Source organism: Mus musculus, chromosome X (assembly GCF_000001635.26).
Source record: "Mus musculus strain C57BL/6J chromosome X, GRCm38.p6 C57BL/6J".
Taxonomy (NCBI): Eukaryota; Metazoa; Chordata; class Mammalia; order Rodentia; family Muridae; genus Mus; species Mus musculus.
The window spans coordinates 136,055,554-136,078,707 of NC_000086.7; the positions used below are offsets into that span (position 1 = coordinate 136,055,554).

At 41.4% G+C, this 23,154-nt stretch overlaps 2 protein-coding genes across 10 annotated transcripts in view; both read right to left on the reverse strand.

Moving 5' to 3' along the window:
• Positions 1-11,011: 11,011 nt before the first annotated feature.
• Bex2 (brain expressed X-linked 2) lies at positions 11,012-12,683 on the reverse strand. Its single transcript, NM_009749.2, has 3 exons — positions 12,498-12,683; positions 12,047-12,119; positions 11,012-11,654 (listed from the first exon to the last, which is right to left on the reverse strand). Exon 3 carries the CDS (start codon positions 11,647-11,649, stop codon positions 11,260-11,262), a length of 390 nt encoding a protein of 129 aa, NP_033879.1. The 5' UTR covers positions 11,650-11,654; positions 12,047-12,119; positions 12,498-12,683; the 3' UTR covers positions 11,012-11,259.
• A 3,286-nt stretch (positions 12,684-15,969) lies between these two features.
• Positions 15,970-23,154, reverse strand: part of Nxf3 (nuclear RNA export factor 3) — a 68,057-nt gene continuing 60,872 nt past the window's right edge. For 7 of the 9 annotated variants that reach the window (XM_030251344.1, XM_006528531.3, XM_011247739.2 and 4 more), the window contains 12 exons: positions 22,643-22,752; positions 21,183-21,219; positions 20,834-20,902; positions 20,708-20,763; positions 20,455-20,562; positions 20,278-20,336; positions 19,931-20,046; positions 19,782-19,824; positions 19,147-19,219; positions 18,303-18,476; positions 17,869-17,929; positions 15,970-17,760 (listed from right to left, as the gene is read on the reverse strand). In XM_030251344.1, the coding sequence (XP_030107204.1) occupies positions 17,707-17,760; positions 17,869-17,929; positions 18,303-18,476; positions 19,147-19,219; positions 19,782-19,824; positions 19,931-20,046; positions 20,278-20,336; positions 20,455-20,562; positions 20,708-20,763; positions 20,834-20,902; positions 21,183-21,219; positions 22,643-22,752 (960 nt within the window). In that variant the 3' untranslated portion in view covers positions 15,970-17,706. Of the gene's footprint in view, positions 17,761-17,868; positions 17,930-18,302; positions 18,477-19,146; positions 19,220-19,781; positions 19,825-19,930; positions 20,047-20,277; positions 20,337-20,454; positions 20,563-20,707; positions 20,764-20,833; positions 20,945-21,182; positions 21,220-22,642; positions 22,753-23,154 lie in introns of those variants that run through there. The other 2 variants (NM_001024141.4, XM_006528536.4) reach the window with 2 other exon arrangements.

Consider the following 23,154-nt stretch of genomic DNA (forward strand, 5'->3'; position numbering starts at 1 on the left):
GCCCTGGCGTTCCCCTGTACTGGGGCATATAAAGTCCAATGGGCCTCTCTCTGCAGTGATGGCCGACTAGGCCATCTTTTGATACATATGCAGCTAAAGACAAGAGCTCCCAGGTACTGGTTAGTTCATATTGTTGTTCCACCTATAGGGTTGCAGTTCCCTATAGCTCCTTGGGTAATTTCTCTAGCTCCTCCATTAGGGGCCGTGTGACCCATCCAATAGCTGACTGTGATCATCCACTTCTGTGTTTGCTAGGCCCCGGCATAGTCTCACAAGAGAGAGCTATATCTGGGTCCTTTCAGCAAAATCTTGCTAGTGTATGCAATGGTGTCAGCATTTGGAAGCTGATTATGGGATGGATCCCTGCATATAGCAGTCACTAGATGGTCCATCCTTTCGTCACAGCTCCAAATTTTGTCTCTGTAACTCCTTCTATGGGTGTTTTGTTCCCATTTCTAAGAAAGGGTAAAGTGTCCACACTTTGGTCTTCGTTCTTCTTGAATTTCATGCGTTTGGCAAGTTGTATCTTATATCTTGGGTATCCTAAGTTTCTGGGCTATTATCCACTTATCAGTGAGTACATATTGTGCGAGTTCCTTTGTGATTGGGTTACTTCACTCAGGATGATACCCTCGAGGTCCATCCGTTTGCCTAGGAATTTCATAAATTCATTTTTTAATAGCTGAGTAGTATTCCATTGTGTAAATGTACCACATTTTCTGTATCCATTCCTCTGTTGAGGGGCATCTGGGTTCTTTCCAGCTTCTGGCTATTATAAATAAGGCTGCTATGAACATAGTGGAGCATGTGTCCTTCTTACCGGTTGGAACATCTTCTGGATATATGCCCAGGAGAGGTATTGCAGGATCCTCCGGTAGTATTATGTCCAATTTTCTGAGGAACTGCCAGACTGATTTCCAGAGTGGTTGTACAAGCTTGCAATCCCACCAACAATGGAGGAGTGTTCCCCTTTCTCCACATCCTCGCCAACATTTGCTGTCACCTGAGTTTTTGATCTTAGCCATTCTGACTGGAGTGAAGTGGAATCTCACCATTTCCACCATTCTTATGTTTGTGTTTTCTTGGGCATCACTCAGGTGTTTGTTCTCCTTAAGATATTTCTCCTTTCTTTCATTTAGCTGTTATGTCTTCTTTAGAGTCTTTGTATTCTTGGGGCTGGAGAGATGGCTCAGTGGTTAAGAGCACTGGTTGCTCATTCTGAGTTCAATTCCCAGCAACCACATGGTGGCTCCCAACCATCTGTCATGAATCTGATGCCCTCTTATGGTGTGTCTAAAGACAGCTACAGTATAGTCATATACATAAAATAAAGTTGGAGAGAGACAGAGACAGAGACAGAGACAGAGAGACAGAGAGAGACAGAGAGACAGAGACACACACAGAGAGATTCCTTGTATTCTTTTATGATATTTATGATTGCCCTTTTAAATTCTGTACCTTGGATTTTATCTAGGAAATTCTCATTGGTAAACATTTTTATATGACTGATGTTTGAGGAAGGAAGATACTGCCTTGATCTTTCCCACTGTAGTTTTCGATGTAATTGGGGCATGTGAAGTTCTTTTGTTAGTTCCCTGTCTGACATTGACAGAGCAGCTTGGAACAAAATACAGAATGTGTGGCCCAGGGTAGGCCTGCAGGGTGGATATAACCTAGTTGGAATGAAGTCGGGTGGACATAAAAGGCTGATCTGGCATGCTGGATGTCCATCATGGTTTAAACCTGGAGGAGTAGTTCTGGGGATTGGGAAAGGTATGTGGTGGGCAGAATCAGGTAGAGTCACCTGGTCAGACCCTGCCAAAGTTTGTGCAGCATCTACTTGAGTGGATTGGTTTGATGTGACATAGTAGGAGCATGTAGGTTGGTGACAGGCAGAGAGGGTCTTGGCAGAAACCTAGAAGTTAGGGATGTTGAAGGCAGTGGTGGGCAAACTATGCCAGTGTCCTGAACCTGGGGCTTGGGAAGGATGCACAAAGGGCTAAGTCACCTACATAGACCCTGGCAAAGGATTAGAGCTCACATAATTTTAAGGCTGTTGTAAAAAAAAGTATCTTAAATTATTGGGCAAAAAAGAAGTACACAAATGGTATATATAGTATGAGTCATTTTTTTTTAAAATAAAGCTGTATTTTTTTTTAGAAATTCTATTGTACTCCTGTATTATCCGTTTATCTGTTGAATGACTTTCAGATTGTCTCTATTTCCTGGATATTGTGGATAGAGCAGCAATAAACATGGCTGAGTACATATCTGTGGAGTAGGATAGAGAGTCCTTTGGGCATCTGCCAAGAAATAACATAGCTTGGCCATCTGACAGATCTTCTTTCAGCCTTTGGAGATTCTCCACAGGAATTTCCTTAGTAGCTACACCAGTTTGCACTTTGACTACAAGTGAATGGGGCTTCCCTTTTCTTACATCCTGGTTAGCATTTATTCTCAGTTATTTCCTTGATCTTAGCCATTCTGACTGTAGGTAGTAAGATGAAATTTCAAAGTAGTATTAATGTGCATTTCTTAAATTGCTAAGGATGTTTAACACGTTTAAAGATATTTCCTGGTGCTCTCTCTCTCTCTTCTCTTCCCTCTCTCTCTCTCTTCTCTTCCCTCTCTTCTCTCTTCTCTCCCCTCTCCCCTCTCTTCTCTCCCTTCTCCCTCTCTCTCTTTCTCTCTCCCTCTGTGTGTGTGTGCGTGTGTGTGTAAAAATGTTCTGTTTGTATCCAGGGCCCATTTGCTTGGATCATTCGTTTTCTGACTCTGGGTTATGAGTTCTTTGTTTATCTCAGAAATTAATCCTCTGTCAGATGTATAGCTAGAGATTCTCTCCTACTGTGTGGGATTCCTCTTCACTCTCTTTATTGTTTATTGCTGTGCAGATTTAGAGATCTTTAAGGTCCTATTTGTCGGTGGTTGGTCTTAGTTCCTGAAAGAATGCAGTTTTCTTCAAAAAAGTCTATTCCTCAACATGCATCTTGTAGGTTACTGCCTGTGCTCTCTTCTAACAGTTTCTTCAATTCAGTTTTTATGTTTAGGTCTTTGGTACATTTGGAGTTAGTTTTTGTGCAAGGTGGTAGATATTAGTTTAATTTAATTCTTCTATGTGGACATCCAATTTCCCTAGCACAATTTGTGGCAGATGCTTTCTTTGTACAGTGGTAATTTCTAACATTGTTATCAAATATCAAATAACTGCAGTTATGTGCATTCATGATTGGGACTTTGATTTTGTTTCATTTGCGAGTACCGTGCTGTTTTTTATTATTATGGCTTTATCATTCAGATTGAAATCTGGTATGGTAATCCTTCTAGCATTGCTAAGGATTTCTTTGGCTATCAGGGACCTTTTGTGGATCCATGTGAATTTTAGGATTTCTGTTCTCTTTCTGTGTTGGGGATTTTGTTAGGACTGTATAAAATCTGTACATCGTTTTTGGTAGGATGATCATTTTTACAATATTGATTCTACTAACCCTGTCCATGGGAGATCTAGTGTCTTCTTCAGTCTCTTTCCTCAAAGGTTTAAAATTTATATTATAGAAGAAGTCTTTCCCTTACTAGGTTAGATTTAAATTTACTTAAGAAATAGTTGTTTTAGAGTCAGACTATCTAAACCAAAAACAACAGAACAGTGCCAACCATGGAAAACCTCTAAGAGATTCCCATAACAATATAGGTTATTTCCACTACTGTTTGTTACTGCCTGTAACTTGGAGGTAAAACCATATTGCTGAAAACACCACATACTTCAGGATTTTGAAGGAAACTAGAAATGACTTGTAAACCTCCTCCCTGAAAACTAGCTCTCCTAGTATCTAAGTGGACTACACAAACTGCCAAAGGAGAAAAGCAATCAGTGGTGAGATTTGAACAATACGTTCACCTAAATAAGACCTGCATAATGACCACACTAGTTGGCATGCCCAGTTGTCACCAGAGAGGCTTCATCCAGTAACTGATGGAAACAGATGAAGAGACCCACAGCCCAACATTAAGTGGGGCTTGGAGAATCCTGCGGAGGAGAAAGGGTTGTTGGAGCCAGAGAGGTAAAGGGCACCACAAGAAAACATACAGAAACAACTAACCTGGATCCACAGGGGCTCCTAGAGACTGAAGTGGCAACCACAGGGCCTGCATGGGTCTGTGCTAGGCCCTCTGCATACATGCTGTGATTGTTTAGCTCAGGGTTGGGGGGGGGCGCTCCTAACAGTGGGAGTAGGGGTGTCTCTGACTCTTTCACCTGGCCTTTTCTTCCTACTGCATTGCTTTGTTCAAACTTGATATGAGGGTTTGTACCTAGTCTCCGTGTAACTTTGTTATGCTGTGCTCAGTTACTATTCCTGGGAGGTCTGTGCTTTTCTGAAGGGAACAGATGAGGGGTGGATCCAGGGGAGAGGGGAGGTAGGGGAGGAGCTGGGAGAGCAGGAGGGTGGAGAGGCTGTGCTTGAGATACCATGTGTGAGAGAAAAATAAAGAAAAAAAATGTATTTTGACAGAACATTCAAAATAGCACGATATTTAATAAATAATTAACGAAAGTTATCAACAAGCTACTGATGGCTTTGAAATTTTGTATGCATTTTACACTTTTAGCACATCTCCATTTACATTATACACATTTCGAATTCTCAATAGCCACATGTGGTTTATGGTCACTGTAGACTTGGGAAAAATATCTTGTATCCCTCATCAGTTGGAATCTCAATCACTTGAGTAACCAGTACTTTCCTTTGGAATTATACTTGATATGATCTAGACCTAAAATCTCAAATTTCCTAAGCAATTCATCAATGATTCAAATATTGTACACCACTCTGTAAGACAGATTATTACACCTGAGATCAATAAATACTTTTTAAACCTTGCAAATTCTCTTAACTTTTAAATACTAGAATACTCATTTTAGTGAATGAAATCTTTTTGCTTTTGTTTTGCATGTTTTATAATATTAAGAGCTGGCATTTGGGGCTGGAGAGATGGCTCAGTGGTTAAGAGCACTGACTGTTCTCTCAGAGGTACTGAGTTCAATTCCCAGAAACTACATAGTGGCTCACAACCATCTGTAATGTGATCCAATACCCTCTTCTGATGTGTCTGAAGACAGAGACAGTGTGTTCATATAAATAAGATAAATAAATCTTTTTAAAACAAACACTTAATATTTACTAGAACTTGGTATATGGCATGCATCTCAATGAACATTTTTGATGTTTTACAGGTAAGAGAAGTACAGCTAAGAGGGAATGTCAGGCAACTTTGTTCCAAGTCATAGGACTTCTAAGTAGAGGTGTCAATATTTGAACTAGTTTGCCTTCTCGCTCCAAAGTCTGTGCTTGTTCAAACACTCCCTCACATGATTGCTGTGTCTACACAATCTCTTCCTGTTTCCTCCACTTTGTCCATGTGGTCAGTTCTCACAAGATTACTGCATACATCTGTTGTCTGTCTGTCTGCTTGCCTGCCTGCCTGTCTGTCTTGATCAAGTTTTCCCCTTTATATCATCCTAGAACTCCTTTCCAAAGGATGTTCCATTTTGTTCAGCTTTGTCTTTCATTTTCCTTACATGGTATTGTACCTGTTTCCATCACTTTAATGAGGGAGGCTGTTAAGCCGATAGTGCGCTCCTGATAGGTTCTTGTATACATTTTTCTCGATTCCACATTAAATGATATGTTGCTAGCATAAAGTCGCTGTCACCGTATTTGCACAGTGGAGCTAGGCTAACACTATGCTCTTATCCTTACTCGCTGCTTTTGCACCCTCAATTCCTTTTTTTGCTGACTGAAAGTGGCAGTCATATTTTTTAAAAATGTGGTTTTTAATATGTTTGGTATTGTTGCTGTGTTGATAACTTTTAATATGTTGATAACATATTAAAAACCACACCTTTATAGTTTTTCTTTCTACATGTTCTTATGGAGTTATAAATACTATATTGTATTTTGTATCCAAAATTTTTACATGGACTTCTTCATTTAATCATGCTTCTAAGTGTGAGGTCCATTCTATTCCTCTGACACTCAAGTCAGTTTCATTCTCTAGTTCTATTGGAATATCTTACTATAAATTTCCCATTGTCTGAAATTTCTTATTCCTATTTAAACATGTCCTTTAGTACTCTAATATTCACTACTGAATATTCACTAATTAGTATTTGCTCTTAATAACTCTTCTTTCCCATACCAGCTGGATATTATAGTCCAAATAGATGATTTTTTTTGGTATGGTTGGTCTATTTTGTTTTGTTTTGTTTTTCCTGCCCTGTGTTAGCATCTTTTCTTCTGTCTGCTGTATCTTACTCTACATTTCTGAAATTAGTTTTAATTTTTTGCCATTCAGCTTTTACCTGTTTGAAACCTCAAGCCATTAAAAATATCTACAAGGTCCTGCTACATCATCATCATCATCATCAATTTTCTTTCTCTGAAACACTTCTATAACTATGCCTACATGGCAATAGAGATTATATGGACTAAATAGTTAATTTTCCCAGATGTTTTAGTATTATGCTAACAGATATTTCACTGACAATTTCTTTATCCGCAGAAATGGAAAGTCATTCACATTGGCAGATTTACCAATTTATAATCCTCAGAGGGTATTCCCATTTGTGAAAATAGAGGTCCCCCTGGACACTCCATCTATTCATATTAATATCCAAAATTTGAGCTTCTTGGGAAAAACTCAAAGGTCTCTTTGCTAAGCTACGCCATAAATATTCAACGAGATATATAAATATAAGATAATATCAAATAAGATGAATAAAGAAGTTCAGATACCAGTTGTCTTCGTTTTTTATCCTATGGTCTTGCTATAACATTTTCTCTAAAGAGTACCAAAGTTTAACTTTTCACTGTTGATGTTTACCACGGTGTGACTGGTAATGGTAGAAGTTTGCATGTTTTTAAGTTTTTCCGGTCTGCAATTCTTTTCTTCTTCTGGGGATATATAGGTTATTTTGACAAATCTGGTTAAATATAATTGCTTTTCCAAACAACTACAAAATGTAGATATCATATTATCAAACGAATATTTTTATTACTCTGAAACCCATTGCTGACTCTCAGTTTATTCTTACTTTTCATTGCATATAACAGATTGGCTCTCCTCCTAGCATTTGCTAGACTTTCAGCATCTGTAGCTCCATGCTATTATTAAATCCGAGACAGCTTTTTTAAAAACACATGTTATTTTGCAGAACAAGTTAAGAATCAATGGAAATATTTACATAGGTTGCTCCTGCTATTTTACAACCCAATAAGGCAAAAAGTATTCCTTAGACATAATTTATTTTACATTAATTTATATAGTTCGGGGTTAAAATTTATGAGACTGTTGAGGATTTTAATACTGACTGGACATTGTTCATTTTAATGTGCAAGGTTTTTTTTCTAGATTAAAAAAAAACCAACATTCTGTTTTGGATGGAGAGATTGCCTTGCAATAGCTGAGACCTGACTTTTATCCTCAGAGCCAATGTTTTATAAAATATGAAAGTCTGACTTGGTGTCAAGTGCTTGTAAACATAGGACTGGGAGGGTAGAGATAGGCCAGTCTCTGTGGCTTACTGGGCAGCCAGAATATCCTACTTGATGAGTTTAAATCAGCAAAAGGCCCTACCCTAAATATTAAAATGATGGGAACTGGAGAGATAACTCATCAGTTGAGAATACTGCTTGCTCTTCTGGAGGGCCTGGGTTCAAACCCTAGCACTCACAATCACAACTGTCTATGATTCCAGCTCCAGGGGATTCAATGCTCTCTTTGGGAATCCTCAGGCACCAGGCACAGACATAGTGAACAGACATAAATGAAAGCAAAAAAAATAAAAAACCATACATATAAAAGAATTATGTAAAATTAAAAATAAAAAGATGGTGGAGGGGCTGAAGAGATGGCTCAGGGGTTAAGAGCACTGGCTGCTTTTCCAAAAGACCTCGGTTCGTTTTCCAGTACCCATATTGTAGCTCACAACTGTCTATAATTTAGTTCTGAGGGACTTGATACCCTCATATACATACAGGCAAAACAGCCAGATAAAAGTGAATCCTTTAAAAACAAGTGGACTGTACCTAAAGAACAACACATAAGATTGTCCTCTGGTCTCCCCAAACATGCTTGTGCACATACCAGCTTACCCACATAGACATGTACAACACCTACATTTATACATACATACATAAAAAAGAAATACATAATGTGTCATTTACTACTATGTGTCATCAATTCCAGATATAACATATAAACCATTATAACTTTATGATCCCAGTGACTCTAAATCAGAAGTCTAGGGTGACTTATCTGAGTCCTCTGCCTTAAAATCTTTTATAAAGCTGGCATCAAGATGTAGGCCACATCTAGTATTTTACAGCCCATTGTCAGAGGAACCACCTCTGGTCATCTGGTCCTGGTGTATATAAGAAAGAAGTACGAGTAAACCATACATAGAATGCAAACCAGTAAGCAACATCCTTCCATGGCGTGTGCATCAGTGTCTGTCTTCAGGTCCTGCCCTGAGTTCCTGCTATGGCTTCCCTCAGGGATGGACTTATAATTAATAAGGTGAAATCAAATCTTTCCTCCCCAAGTTATGTTTGGTCATGCTGTTCTATTACTGAAGTAAAAATCCTAAGATGGTATTTTCACAAATATAGATTTACAGTCGAAAGTTTGTGTCTGCATCTTTTCAGACAGTGCTGGAGCAATAATAAGCAAGAAATATGGGTTTGTAGAAAAAATAAAGGTTGTTGCAATAAGCATATTATTTCTAATCACAGGATGATCCACTGAAAAGCACTAGAAGTTAATTATAGTTTTTCTTTAAAAATCAAGATAATAAGTATATACATATCAGTAATCTTTTACACGTTAATGTGCAGCAGAATCACCAAAGATGCTTATTAAAAAAATGAAAGTTCTAGGTTCCTATTTAGTGAACCTTGGGTGGAACCTTGTGTCCGTGTATAAACCCATAATTTAATAGACACCAAGTGTTTCTTGCACTGGTAACAGCTTAGCATGCTGTGAGGAACATTTGGGCATGTCTAAATAAGTTTAATGTTCTTTTAAAAATTGCAAGCAATACCTTCTAGAAGAGGAAGCTATACATTCAAAGTTATTAGTCTGGCTAGGAACTGTACTCAGACAAAAAAAGAAATAGATTCCAGATTCAATCATTATTTTACTCCTTTTAAACATGTCTGCCTCCAGTCAGGCAGACATAATAATATGATCGGCAGACAGACATCATATTATGATCGGCAGACATTGTTTTTTTGTTTGTTTGTTTGTTATTTTCTTCGAGACAGGGTTTCTCTGTATAACCCTGGCTGTCCTGGAACTCACTTTGTAGACCAGGCTGGCCTCGAACTCAGAAATCGCCTGCCTCTGCCTCCCGAGTGCTGGGATTAAAGGCTGGCTCCAACATTGCATTTTTATCAGAACACAAGAAGTGTGCTGGATTACTGCAACCTGGTCTTGGACACTGTTTAGTACCTAAAGGGAGAAATATGCAGATGGGGCTCTTGCCTAGTGGGTGAGGATGGGTGAAAACCAGACAAACTTTGCTTCACTTGTGTGAAAGCAATGTCATTCTCAATTAGTAAAAAATTCCTTGTCTCATCTGTGTGACTACCAGACCCTGTTTCAGTTAATGACATCTTATGTGGCCTTGCTTCTTTTATAATTAAAAGTATTTCTTTTCCTAATGAACAAAGAAAAAACCCAAATATGTCAGTCTATATTTCTCACAACAAATTGATTAGATTGAGAGGCCTAGAGGATTACCCTGAAGGTGAGTATGACAGGAAAGACTCACCCTTAACAAGACGATCGTGATTTTCCATTGGTGGGGTCAGGGGGGTGGAATGAAAGCAAAAAGACAGTGGTGTGAATTTCTCTCCCTTTTCCCCACTCCTTGCCACCACGGTGTGCACTCCTCTGATGAACATCATTCTCCCTATAATGATACACTAAAATATTTACAACTGGGAACCAAAATAAATCCTTTCTCCCTTAGAGTTGTTCCTGTCAGGTGTTTTATAACATGCACAGTGTAAGATTGTACCTTTTGTTACTGGTGGACAGAATCTGGCCAAAGGGTTTCCAGGTCCCAGGTCTCTTAATCAAATCATTGAAAAGAAGGGCACAGATTTGCTAAAGACGCAAGATGAATTTTGTTCAAAGCAAAACAATAACGTAGGTTATAGAGGAATACATTGTCGAGGTTGACAGGAAGCCACATGAGTTAGAACATTCAAGGGCCCCGTTGTAGTGTGGGGCTTACTTTTATAGGACTTAAGGGGTTACTATGGGACATCGTTTAGGTAATTCACTTTCTTTGACTGACAGATCAGGCCATACATTTGTTTTCCCTAATGCACATATGCCTTCCCATAATGCATCCAATTTTAATAATATATATGCCCATTTATGGAAGCTATATAATGGTAAATAAGGGATTATTGATAAAACCTTACTACAGGACAAATGTTTGCCTTACTACACATGTACCCAAGACAAGTCAAGCCAGACAGATCAACCCGCTATTCTCCATACCCAGACACCTTGGGAATTCATTGAACAGAAACAATGTAAAGGTGATCGTTACCAGGGGAGGGACGGGAAAACACACTGTTCTTTGTTTGGATATGAGAGTCTGTGCACCATGACACAGAAGCAAAGCCTCAGGTGAGGGATTGAACGGGATCTGGGATCTCTAGCTCCCTTGTATCAGGAGGGCTGTGTGTATACTGCACACAGGTGAAAGGAATAAGATGAAAAGTGTATTATTACACCATGGGGAAGTGTGCTTAACCAAAACCAAACAGGGGCCCCGAGTTATTAAAATGTTCCCTATGTTATCTGCCTGAGTTCCAGAGAATGAGGCCCAGCAGTAATCACGTGACAATTTCATTCCATCACTTTTCCCTTTGTGTATGGCATATATAGCATATATACACGTGTGTATATGTAGCCTTTAAAGAACTACTAAGATAGCCTTTTAAATCTGCTTTATTAGGTTCACAATATATACTGAGCATCTTCCCATGCAATAGATAAATTCTGCTAACAAAAAAAGAAATGTAAGACTGAGTCGAAAACACAAGTTTCAATTAGAAGCTGGCAGAAGTTGGAGCCCCATGGGGAAACAAGTGACACCAGAAATATTACAACAGTACATCACAAACATGTAAGTTTTGAAAGCAGGGGTCCCCATGTCATCTTCAGAGAAAAGCTCAGGACTCAGGGCATAAGGCAAAACTCATCATGGTGGTCATGATGAGGCGGGTCAGTGCTAACCGCCCGCAGGCTGTGGCTCAGCTGCCTTTCCCTCAGCTTCTCCATGAGCTGTCTCACATCATCCCCAAACCTCTGTACGTTCTCCTCTCTCATCCTTCCCTGGGGCTCCCCAACCCTATGCATCAGGTCCCATCTGTAGTGCACGATGGGCTGCCGAACCCGGAACCGCCTGCGACCTCCTCTAGGCACGTAGTAGTCTCCAGCTTCGAAAGGCAGGGCCACAATCGGATCCCTTTTGCTAGCATCCTGTGGCTTTTCTTCCTTTTCCTCCTTTTCCTGATGGTCATTCTCCATGTTGAGATTTTTCACGCCTTGTTCCACTTTGGACTCCATTTCTCCTAGAAGACAAGAGAAATGTTCAAAGATTCAGCACCGAGGACAGAGGCCCATTTGCCACCATTCACAATCTTGGATGTCCATATGTTTGTTTTTCAAATTTTATTTTTTCTACCTGAAAGGCTCAACACGCCCTCTAGGGGGCCCCCAGTCCCAGACCCTCCCTCCCCACAACCCACCATTTTCCCTGCAGATCTGTTTCCAAAGCTTTTGCAGGCATCAAAATGGAGGATGGAACTGTGGGAATGGTGGGTGGTGGAAGGGGAGCTGGGAGGTAGAATGAGGGGTGTGGGATAGTAGGTGGGAAGGGATGGATGAGGGGGATATGAGGGGACTAACGCCCATCCATCCCCGTTCAGTCTCCCCACCCCACCCCCACCGCCACTGAACCAACCTGGGCCTATCCCTTGCGGCGTAGTCCTCCTGTCAATTCCCGCTGCCGCCTGGACTCTCGGTTTCCAGTCAATCTGCAGACAGGGTGGGATGGGAAGGACTGGGCGCCGAGCTCAGCACCGCACCCGCCTTCCTCGGACCCACCGCCCATCCCCCTACAGGGCCGCCCACGATCTCTAGCAGCCCCGTCCCCATCCCCGTCCCCATCCCCGTCCCCGTCCCCATCCCCGTCCCCGTCCCCGTCCCCGCTCTCCGGGGCTCGCTCTAGCGCTCTCCGCTGCGGGCCCGCCCAGCCGCCCCTCTCCCGGGACCCCCGCGCCGTCCCCGCCCCTGAGCCCGGGCGTCCCTTCCCGGGCGCAGCCGGGGTTCCCCGCGCGGTGCACAAAGCCGCGGTGCGCGCCCGCCCGTCGCGAGGCTGTCGCCCGCAGGGCCGCGGCGTGCAGGCCCCTTACCTGTCCCGCTCGCCTCGGGCCCGCTGCCAGCCCGCCGCGCGCAGAGGAGCTCCGAGCTGCTGGCCAGACGCTCGTGACGACTGCACCCAAGGCTGCGTCGCTCTGCAGCCCCGGGTCACGTGAGGGCCCTGCGTCACTGCCAAGCCCGCTCCCCCTGTTCGGGAGGCCGGTGCGACAGGAGGCCCCGCCCCCGCCTCCCCGCCGCCAGTGCTCACCTCGGGCCCCACCCGTCACTCATCCGGATCCTCACCAATCTGAGGAACCACAAGTGGCATCACCATCAGGAGGTTGGACATCTCCCTTCCCTGTTACCAGGGAGGGTCTGCACCATGCTCCTTGGTTCAGCAACACCACACCCTCATCCTGGAAGTCCGTTTTCTCTCTTTCCATCTGTATAAATCCCTTCTATTAATTTCTCTTTATTTTCTTTTTAAATGTTAATAGGTCTGAGCCAGAACTAGTGGCCCACTCTTGAAATCCTGGCTGGAGTAGGAAATTCACCATGGATTGGAACCCATATAGATTACACAGTGAGTTTCAAATCAGTTTGGGCCATAGAATGAGTCCCTATTTCAGAACAGTTTTTCACGGCTCAAATTTTGAAAAGTAGAAGATTTGTTTTGAACAAAATGTTTAAAACTGGCAAAGTAAAAACTAAACAAACAAACATGAAAAAAAATGTTCTCCTGTGCTCTGTGCTCGACTCAATAGATTTACTCTGATCATCAATAGTTTGTTTAAATTTTTTCCTGGAAAACGTTAAAAACAGGATCTCTTTGAAAAATGTGTGTATTTAAAATCAGTTTAATGAATCTTAAGAAACAAGTCCAGTTGTTAGAGCATAATAATTTGTTGTAAGCAATCTTTTCCCCTTTAGGAGCCAATACCAAGTATTAATAATTCTGTTCCGTCTTACCCTGTAATTACCATCAGTCTTTAACTGTAGAAAGACTTTTGTTAGCAACTGAAAGTTCCTGGCTATCACTGTGGATAGCTTTAAGGACCTAAGCAAAGGGAGAAAGCTTTGAGGGTTGACAGACCAAAGATGTTATCATCCCTGCTCTGAAAAAAAGTCAGAGTGGGAAGACTGTATGTTTAATATGAATATCGTGTCCTTGAGTAAAAGGCAAGCTGTTGAATGGTTCACTTGTGCATTTCTCATTCTCAAGTGCCGTGTATGTTAGTATGGTGAAATAAAATCAGAACTGGTACCTGTTTTTTTTTTTATAAAAGAGAGAGAGTGAGATTAGGAAGGCATTGGTTTCCTTAACACCAAATTCCAGAGGCCCTCATTTCCTCCATCCAGGTTCCTGTTGTATTCTTCAAAACCACATGGAGAAACCAATCACCGTTGCTTCCTCTTGTGCAATTCTTCCAGAACCCCCCCCCCCAGTTCTTTTTAGCATTGATTAGAGGTCTGCTCTCATATTAGAAGCCACAAAAATATCCTACATTTTTTAGATCCTATGTAAATTACAGAAGGGTCTCTTGGGTGGGGGGAAAGGGGGCTCCCAAGGCTCTTCTCTTTTCACCCAGTTCCAGTAGAATCCTGTCTGGGTTCTGGTTGTTAACTCTTTGTAGCATTCGGGCGAGGTGTGGCTTGCTGGGACCCTTTAGACCACTGAGACAGAAAGATCTAGGTGTGAATTTGTGGCCAGACTGGTAAACATAGCAAGTGCCAGGCCACCTGGGGCTACATAGTGAGATACTGTTATAAAAAAAAAAGCAAGAACAACAAACAAACACAGAGAGATCTCAAGTGAATGACAAAATGATGGGGCTCTTAAAAAACAACAACAAAGAAAACAAACAAACAAACAAACAAACAACAAAAAACAAGCCCAAACTTAACACATGGTAAGAAATAATAAAAGAGTAAAGGGGAAATCAATAAAATAGAAACTAAAAGAACAATACATGCAATAAAAGATTTGTTTTTTCAAGACGATTAATGATACTCACAAAATCTTAGCCAAACTAGCAAAAGAGAGAGAAAACCCAAGTCAATAAAATCAGAGATGAAAGTGGAGTTGTAAACAGAATTCAATTATGGAACACTTTGAAAAGTTTTGTCCACTGAAGGAGTTGAAGGGATTTGCAACCCCATAGGAAGGACAACTATCAGCCAACCAGACGCCCCAGAGCTCCCTGGGACTAAACCACCAATCAAAGAGTACTCATAGAAGCAGGGGGAGGGGTATGGGATAGGGGATTTCTGGGGGAAAACTGGGAAGGGGGATAACTTTTGAAATGTAAATAAATAAAATAACCAGTAAAAAATCTGAAAAAGTTTTATCCTAAAAAGATGGAAAGCCCTAGAAACAATAAATAAATTCTCAACTTCTATGTTCTACTGAAATTAAATCTGGAAGATGATATAAAAAATTAAGAAGACACACAAAAAAGCAATGAGATTGACACCGTATTTCACAAAAGTTTCTCCACAAGGCAAAGCTTTGACTTTTGAATTCTATCAAGCATTAAAGGAAGACCTAACACACTGCAACACTTCTGAAACTGTTCCACAAAGTAAAAACAGAAGGAACACGAGAAAGCTAATTCTATGAAGCCAATTAGTATTATGACAACAAATCTGGATAAAAGACATAACAGAAAAAGAAAGCTACAAGCCAATTTCCCTGGTGAAAATACAAGCAAAATTTCTCATCCAACATGATTGGGTGCATTCACGTGTAAGGGCTGAACAGTTACTGGCTTCTGGTAGACTGACCAAGCTACAGTGGATGCATACAGAATGAGAAGTATATGGCCAACAACAAAAAAATGGAGTTAATGAGCTATTAAAATTTAAAAGAGGACACAGGGATTAGGGGGGTATTAAAATATTAATTAAAAAATGGAAGCCGGGCAGTGGTGGCACATGCCTTTAATCCCAGCACTTAGGATGCAGAGGCAGGCAGATTTCTGAGTTCAAAGCCAGCCTGGTCTACAGAGTGAGTTCCACGACAGCCAGGGCTACACAGAGAAACCCTGTCTCAAAAAAAAAAAAAATGAAAAATAAGGATAGTTATCTTCAGAAAAAGAATACTGGTTAGTGTATATGTTGAGGCACAGGCATTATATACACACACAGAGAAAGAGAGAGAGAGAGAGAGAGAGAGAGAGAGAGAGAGAGAGAAGAAATTCTATTAGTCTCCTGAAACTGGTATAGTAAAATATTGCACATTAGCTGACATAAAGCTACAAAAATGTCCTGGAATCATTTGGAATAGACAAACATTAATCAAAACAATAAAGACTATTTATGACAAACCTGTAACCAACATTAAACTGAATAATTGAATGGGGTAAAACAATATTTACTCTAGAATTTGGAAGAATACATGATACCTACTCTCTCCACTTTTAATTCAATATATTTCTTGAAGACTTAGTTAGAGGAATAAGACAGGAGAAAACTATAAAGGGGATAAAAATATGAAAGGAAGAAGTCAGATTAGCCCAACTCACAGACAACATAATTGGATATTTAAAAGAGCCTGACATTTACACTAAAATGAATGCAACTGGAGATCATTAAATGAAATAAAACAGACTCAAATAGACAAATACTTTATGTTTCTCTTTCATATGTGAGTCATAGCTTTTGATGTGTGTGGCTGTGTGTGTGTAGAGTATGTGTGTGTATAAACTGTCAAGCTGGAAATGGAACCATGAGAGGGGAAAAAAATATTGAAGAAGAGGTCAGCATGATAAAATACTTGTGACATAGAAACAAAACTGAGATCACTGGGGATAGGAAAATGTCCAAGTGAGTGGAGGAGTGGGGAGGAGAGGATTGTCTAGTAAACATATGTTATAGTAAAACCTAATAATGTTATGCCAACTGAAAACTTTGAAGAGAGGATTATACAAGGTATATATGGTCTTTTTAACACTTTGGTTTGGATTTATGACCTCCAGATTATAAGAAAACAAAATTTTGTAGGTTTAAACCACCCAAACTGCAGTATGTTTTTAAAAATCTTTAGACAAAGCATCCAAATACATATACACACTTATGTAGGCATACATATAAACACAAATGTTCCTTTTTCTTAAAGTAATAATCTTTATTTTCCTTTTCTAAATTATCTCAGTGTTTGCGGCAACGTTTGTACTTTTAGTTGAACATATTTTCCTAAGTTTCCTGGATGTTACTGCTTTCAATATAAGTACAAAGTCAATAACAGTTTCCTTACTCTTATTTGTTCATACCAAGGATTGTTATAGTAAGACAATCATATATATGGGGACTGTCTTTTGTCACAGGCTTTTATGTGTCCTGTAATAATATTTCCTACAAATTATGCTGCTTTTAATTGTGAATAAATGTTTACAGCTAATGAAAGAATATTATCTGCACGAAATACTGGATTAATACTTTAGGCACATAGGACTCAGTTTTAACAGGGTTAGAAAGGATGTTCAACGTATGAAACTATATAGCCTACAGTAGCAGGACTGTACCCTATGGTTGAGTCTAGGACTTCGGTATGTACAGCAGTCCTACCTTGGAGATCCTCATTCTCATAATACGGGCTTGCACCAGTGGATGTTGAAGGTATTTAACATAACCAGCAACATCAATAGTATCTCCAGAGCATGATACAATTATTGCAATCTTACAGCAAGTGAGACTGCCTCCACTGGGCCTGCACAAGACTAAGTCTTTCATTAGTCAACCACAGAGTGAGGGTCCTATCCCTCTCTGCTAAACTATTGGCTACTGAAGGATTCTAGGGGAAAGATAGTCACTATCTTTAGTTATGTACCCACAGGTATCTCAATTGATAGTTCCAAACACATGGTCACATAGGTGGCCCTGTTTATCCTCAGTGGGTCACAATGCAAAACAAAACAAGTAAGTATGAGACAAGGACTTATAGGGAAGAGGGAGGTTGGACAGGGGTAGGAAGGAGATGTGACATGGTGAGGGGTGAGAGTGACCAGAATATATTATAAAAATGGGGAATGCTCAACAAAATTAATAAAACTTATAATAAAAGAAAATATAAGAAGCGTGGATCCTTAAATATGTGACAAATACACAGAACAATTTGAGTCGGCTCTACCAGATAGGCTTCAGCTTCCAGGATGAAACTAGACATCCCAGTTTGTTTACATGTTTGTACTAGAACAAAATCTCAGCAGAGGTTTGAAGAAATAAGATAGTGACACCTAGGAATTTCTTCTTGGTGTGCTATTCTTAGGATCTTGGATCTGTCTGTGTGAACTTATCCTCTGAGATCGTGTCCTCTACCTGGAGGAGATACAGAAGACAATGGGGAGGTCAGCAGATACAAGAATACTAGCACCACTTCCAGGCTACCTGGCCTTTCTTCACTTGACTTGAATTCCCAAGTGTCACCTTGAGCAAAGCAAGGCTTTGTATAGCTCTGTTGTAATTCCACTGGTCATCATGAAGGGATCTGTGATAGAAGATGAACAGGGATTATCCAACAAGAAAAGATAACACTGACATCAAACATGAAGGCATTTATGTAACAGAAACATGGCTCCACATATATTTCCAACTATTCAGCAAAATGACCCTTCTGCTATAATATGAGCAAATTCCTGAAAACTCAAATGGTTCCCATTCAATGAACAGGGTTTGTGGACTTCAGTGAATGATTAAATAGCTATTTTAAATGATTAGTTAGCTTACTGTTTACTGAGAAGAAACTGTTCAGTAAGGTGGTAAATGAAACGAAATAAAGAAGAAGTGAAGTCTGTATGTTCCCATAACTCACTCTCCTATGCCAACCTTACACCACATTACCATATACACACAACACTCACTTTTGAGACCTGTCAACATTCACCCCAGACTGGGCACAGAATGTTGGCACCATCTCCTGTTGATCTTGAGAGAATGAAGGCAAATAACTGGTAGACGATGTGGCCACAGGGGTGGAGGCACTGGGAACCTCGTGGACATTAGTCACAGACAGCTTGTCATTGATGATACAGAGTCTGGAGGGAAAACATTCCCTGAGATTGATGGAAGAACAGACAAAACTGTACTTCCCAACAACTGTCATGCTATCACTCTTCCAACATCCCAGTTTTTTTCCCCTGGTTATCTATAGAGTGAGTACACTGTTGGAGACTGTCTATATTACTATAATGGTAGGTTAATCTTTAATTAAAGAATGGTTTAGCTGGGTGGTGGTGGCACACACTTTTAATCACAGCACTCAGGAGGCACAAGCTGGTGCATCTCTGAGTTGAAGGCCAGCCTGGTCTACAGAGGAGTTCCAGGACTACCTGGCCTTACAGAGAAACCTTGTCTTGGAAAACCTGAATAGTGGGGGCAGGGGAGAATGAGACAATGGTTTTAAGTTCTCATCTGGCCTTTTATCAAGTAAAAAGAATGGACAATATGATCAACATCTTTAAAAAACAGCTATAAATGGGTAATGTGACTTGAACAAATTCTCAAAACAAGTGAGTATTACAGCAAGAAAGAGCCTGATGGTCTGACCCCAAAGTCTACACTGTTAACCACTAGCCCTACTCCTTAAATATATCTGTTGACCTTCCACAATATTGGTAATATCACCCCCCAAGAACTGCACCACCACATTGTCATATTGATGGCCCCACAATGGAGTGAAAGTGCCCATTCACAACTAGCACTTACTCTGAACTGTTGTCATGGGTAACAACAAAAATCCGAGTGAAGGCATGCATGCACCCTTGAGCGCTGTTGTCCACTTTGAGGAGAGGAAAAACATAAAGCATCCTTACTACAGTTACACACGTTTTGCACCCTCACAAAACATTCCTCAGTCAGGGCCTTATGCTGAAAGGGCCCAGGACCACTCAACTATTGGCTTGGAGTCAAGGGGCTGTGGTGGAAAGGTGGGGCAGGCAACAAGGGGAATAATCCACTCGTATTGATGGGTCTCCTGCCACATTATGGACCCTGTGAAAAATAAATTCCAATGTTCACTTGGGCTCTGATTCCCATCTGTCTGGGGTGGAGGGCAATTGGCACCATTTGCAAATGGGGAAATGCAGAGGCTAAGCAACTGGCCCAAAGTCACAGAGTAAGGATCTGGACTGAGAGCCAACAAACCCTGCAGCCCATGTGCTCTCCCTCACCCAGGAGCTGTGCAGCAGACAAGCACAGACCTCGGTCAGACCAGGATGGTTATCAGGCAGGAGATCACCCAGGAAGGCACAAAAGGAGGGGTGCTGGGGAATTTCTCAGAGATGCACATCCAGGTCAGGAAGCAAGAAGGAATCTGGAGAGAGGATTCTACAAGCACTCACCTTCCTTGAACAACCCACTAACAGAGAAGCAGAGCATCTTTTCCTGAAAGGGAAGAAGGCACAGAGGGGCTCAGGGTCCTGCATAACTTTCTACTCACCACCATCTTTCTGGGTATGTGATGTGCCCCAGGGAAGGAACAAGTGCTTACTGTCTGCAAACATATGTCCACCACAAAGGAGGTGAGGTCATGTTGAGTTTTGGGCAATGTACGAAGGAAGTGAATAATGTCACATTTCTTGTGCTTCAGCAGCTGCCTCCGCATATCTGTAAAGGAGACAGAGATTTGTGCCCTTGGAGTTGCACATGCTTTGCACATATAGCATTTCCCAGTCAGAGTCCTAAGCTAAAGGGTCTCAGGAACAGACAGCTATTGGTTTGAAATCAAGAGAACGTGACAGGAAAGGAGAGGAACAACAGGAACCTTAACCTCTGGCATCCGTGATTGTGCCTACTATCCCCCTTTATCCTGCCCAGTCTTGTCCACCACACACTTACAAGGATCCTTGAGAATTTTCATATTTCTGCTAAACTTGAAGTACTCACACAAGCTGTTCCTAGGAGAAAAGAAGGAAACAGTCTAGCCAGTGTGATGGTTCCAAGGGACTGCCTGTATCTTCTGGAGAACAGAGTGCAGTGCTCTGGGTCAGAGTTTGAGTGGAGTGTGCTACTTACATGGATAAGTCAATGGAACTGAAGGGGATGGTCAGTGTGAAGCAAGCCTCAGGATGATAAGCATTGAGGAGTCCCTGCCGATCTCCATTGTCATAGATGAAGTAATACCTTTTGAGAGAGGTAATAGAGTGGGATGATCTCATTGGTTGGACCCTGAATAAGATTTCGTAGTTCTGTTAACTAGAACTATCATTTTGTTGCCTCACCCCCACCCCTCATTGCTCCCTTTTGTCTGATTCCCAGAGGGACTTACTGCTTCAGGAACTGTAGGACCATTGTCTTTATGGATTCTGATCCAAAAAAAATTTCCTGAAATAAAAGTGAACAGGATGTAGGTGTTGACCCATTCTTACACACAAATTAAAACCTCTCTTCTCACCTTGCAAGCTGATAAGGTCTTGTGATCTTCAGGACCACAGAGAGTTGGTTTATGTGATTCTTGTCCATCCTGTGTGAGGCAAGAGAGTCAATGCATGGCTGGAAGGTGATGCTGGATGATAAAGGAGAGGGAAAGGGACAGGTTTACAGGAGCCTTAGAAATGTCGCTGGGAGTCTTGCAGCTGGGATCATGGCTCCCCTGTGAGTTTGAATCACTTCTCCCTGTCCCTTTGAAGCTTAAGGGACAGCTACAGAAAGTTTAACTTGAGCAAGATCTAATAGCTTTCAGAGAAGGTTGGATGCAATGTCAGTTCCAGTTCCAGAAATCAATGATTAAGGAACACACTTACCAGGCTTAGTAACTTGGGGAACAATTCCAGAATTGAACTACCAAAAAAAAAAGGTAGCCTTATTAAGAATTATGCAGTATATTTGCGTATACAAACATTACACAGCATCCCTCCCATTAATATATAAGTTAGATGGGGGTTTTTGGGTTAATATATTGACTTTTTATGCATTCATCCATCTATTGGCATATAAATATAGGAGCACTGCTCTACTCCCTTTCTCCAGGATCACAGCACAAGAAGCCACAATGGAGGAGCCAGGGTCCAAGGACTCTTGTTCCTCCTTAAAGGATATATCATGGTTCAGGACTCAGTATTTGAAGTCAGGGAGATGGTGATGGAAAAGGAATGAAAGGAGATGAGGGAGATGTCAGGGAAACATAAGAGAGTGGAGGGGAGGAACAAAGACAAAGCCACACAAGAATGAGAGATGATGGTACTCTCTATCTTTCTCAGTGCTGAGAGGGGCCACCAGCGGGATATGACCCCACATGGTAAGGCTCAGCTAAAAGCTTTATATCAGGCAGTGCATCTTTGAAGTCACTCCTTCAAATCTGAATCTAACATCTGATTCAGGAAAATGTAGTACACCGCTTTCTTCTACTTGCCCCTTAGACCAGCAGGCAGTTCCCCATTCAGACTCAGGCTGCAGTGAAAAGGGCTCCTTTGCAACAGTCCTCTATTTCACTTGCAGTAGGCTGCTTCAGGGACCCAAGAAAGCAAGACTTTACAGTATTGGGTACCACTGAATACAGGCTCATTTTTTTCCTATGTTGGACTTACTCTGGGAACAATGAAGGGGTTAGAGGGAAGAAGACATTCCCCAGAAGCAGGTGTCTCTTATGGTCACTATGTTCTTTCCTGGAGGTCCCTTTCTACTTGTGTATGACTGAGTTGGGGTCTAATCTAAGGAATCAATTCACTTCTCTCTGGCTATGCAGAGATCCTCTTTTACATTTAGTAGGATTATGAGCAAGGTAGGTATATAAAAAAGGAAGGAAGGATGGAGGCCTCTTTCTCTACATGATCCTCCCGCTCCAGGAAGAACTCTGCTCCCTGACATTGGCCCACTTCTACATCTTTGATTCAGAGAACCCATGTTTCCCTCCAAAGAGAGATGAGCTTCCAACAGTAGCCCAGAGTAAGTAATGTTACCATCATCCGGAACTTCTGGCCTCATCCTAGCATAACAGACCTTTTGGGGCAGCCTGGGACAGATGAAGGGATTTCACAAGAGTAAGCAAAGGGGAGCTCCAGTTAGGCTAGAGGAAGGGTGCATCTTTTTGGAACAGACAAAGTGTTCAGACGTAGGAATCACACCCCTGATCAAATGAAAGGATGGGGGGGGGGTCAGACAGAATGAAGGGTTGTGGGAACAGCTGAAGAAACAGGCAGAGGTGAGGGTGAAGTCTGTGGTCCTCCAAGAGGACCAGAACTACTCCTCTTGCAGATACACTGACTTTATATTACTGGACTTATCCGGCATGGTAGTACTCAGAGAGCTTTGGTCTGCACATATCTTTTCTAGATCCGGGGCGTGCACCTTGGCCACCTCCCCTTCAGAGTTCACCTGTAATTATGGGAATAAATGCATAGATTAAGAGAAGTGAAGCAGAAGAGGTCTAAGATCTCAGCTCTTTTCCTTGATCCACTACCAGTAACTCCACTCCACTCCCCTGCCTGCTGTCAACACTCTGATATTCACTTCCACTTTCTCTCAGAGGAAGTGTGGGAGGGGGAACTGAGTGAGGGGGCAATGACTGGAATGTAAATAAATGAAAATAATTTAAAATGAAAAAGAAAGATCTCATTATGATGTCTCATCTAGTTTTTATAGGCATTCAGTTTGTCAATAGTAGGGGCCATTGCCATAGAATCAAGCAAGCAGCTGATAGGGTTTGTTGTAACTCTGATTCAAGGGCAAATGTGATGGGGGGTAAAAATAAAGTTCATGATACTACAGGGAATACTT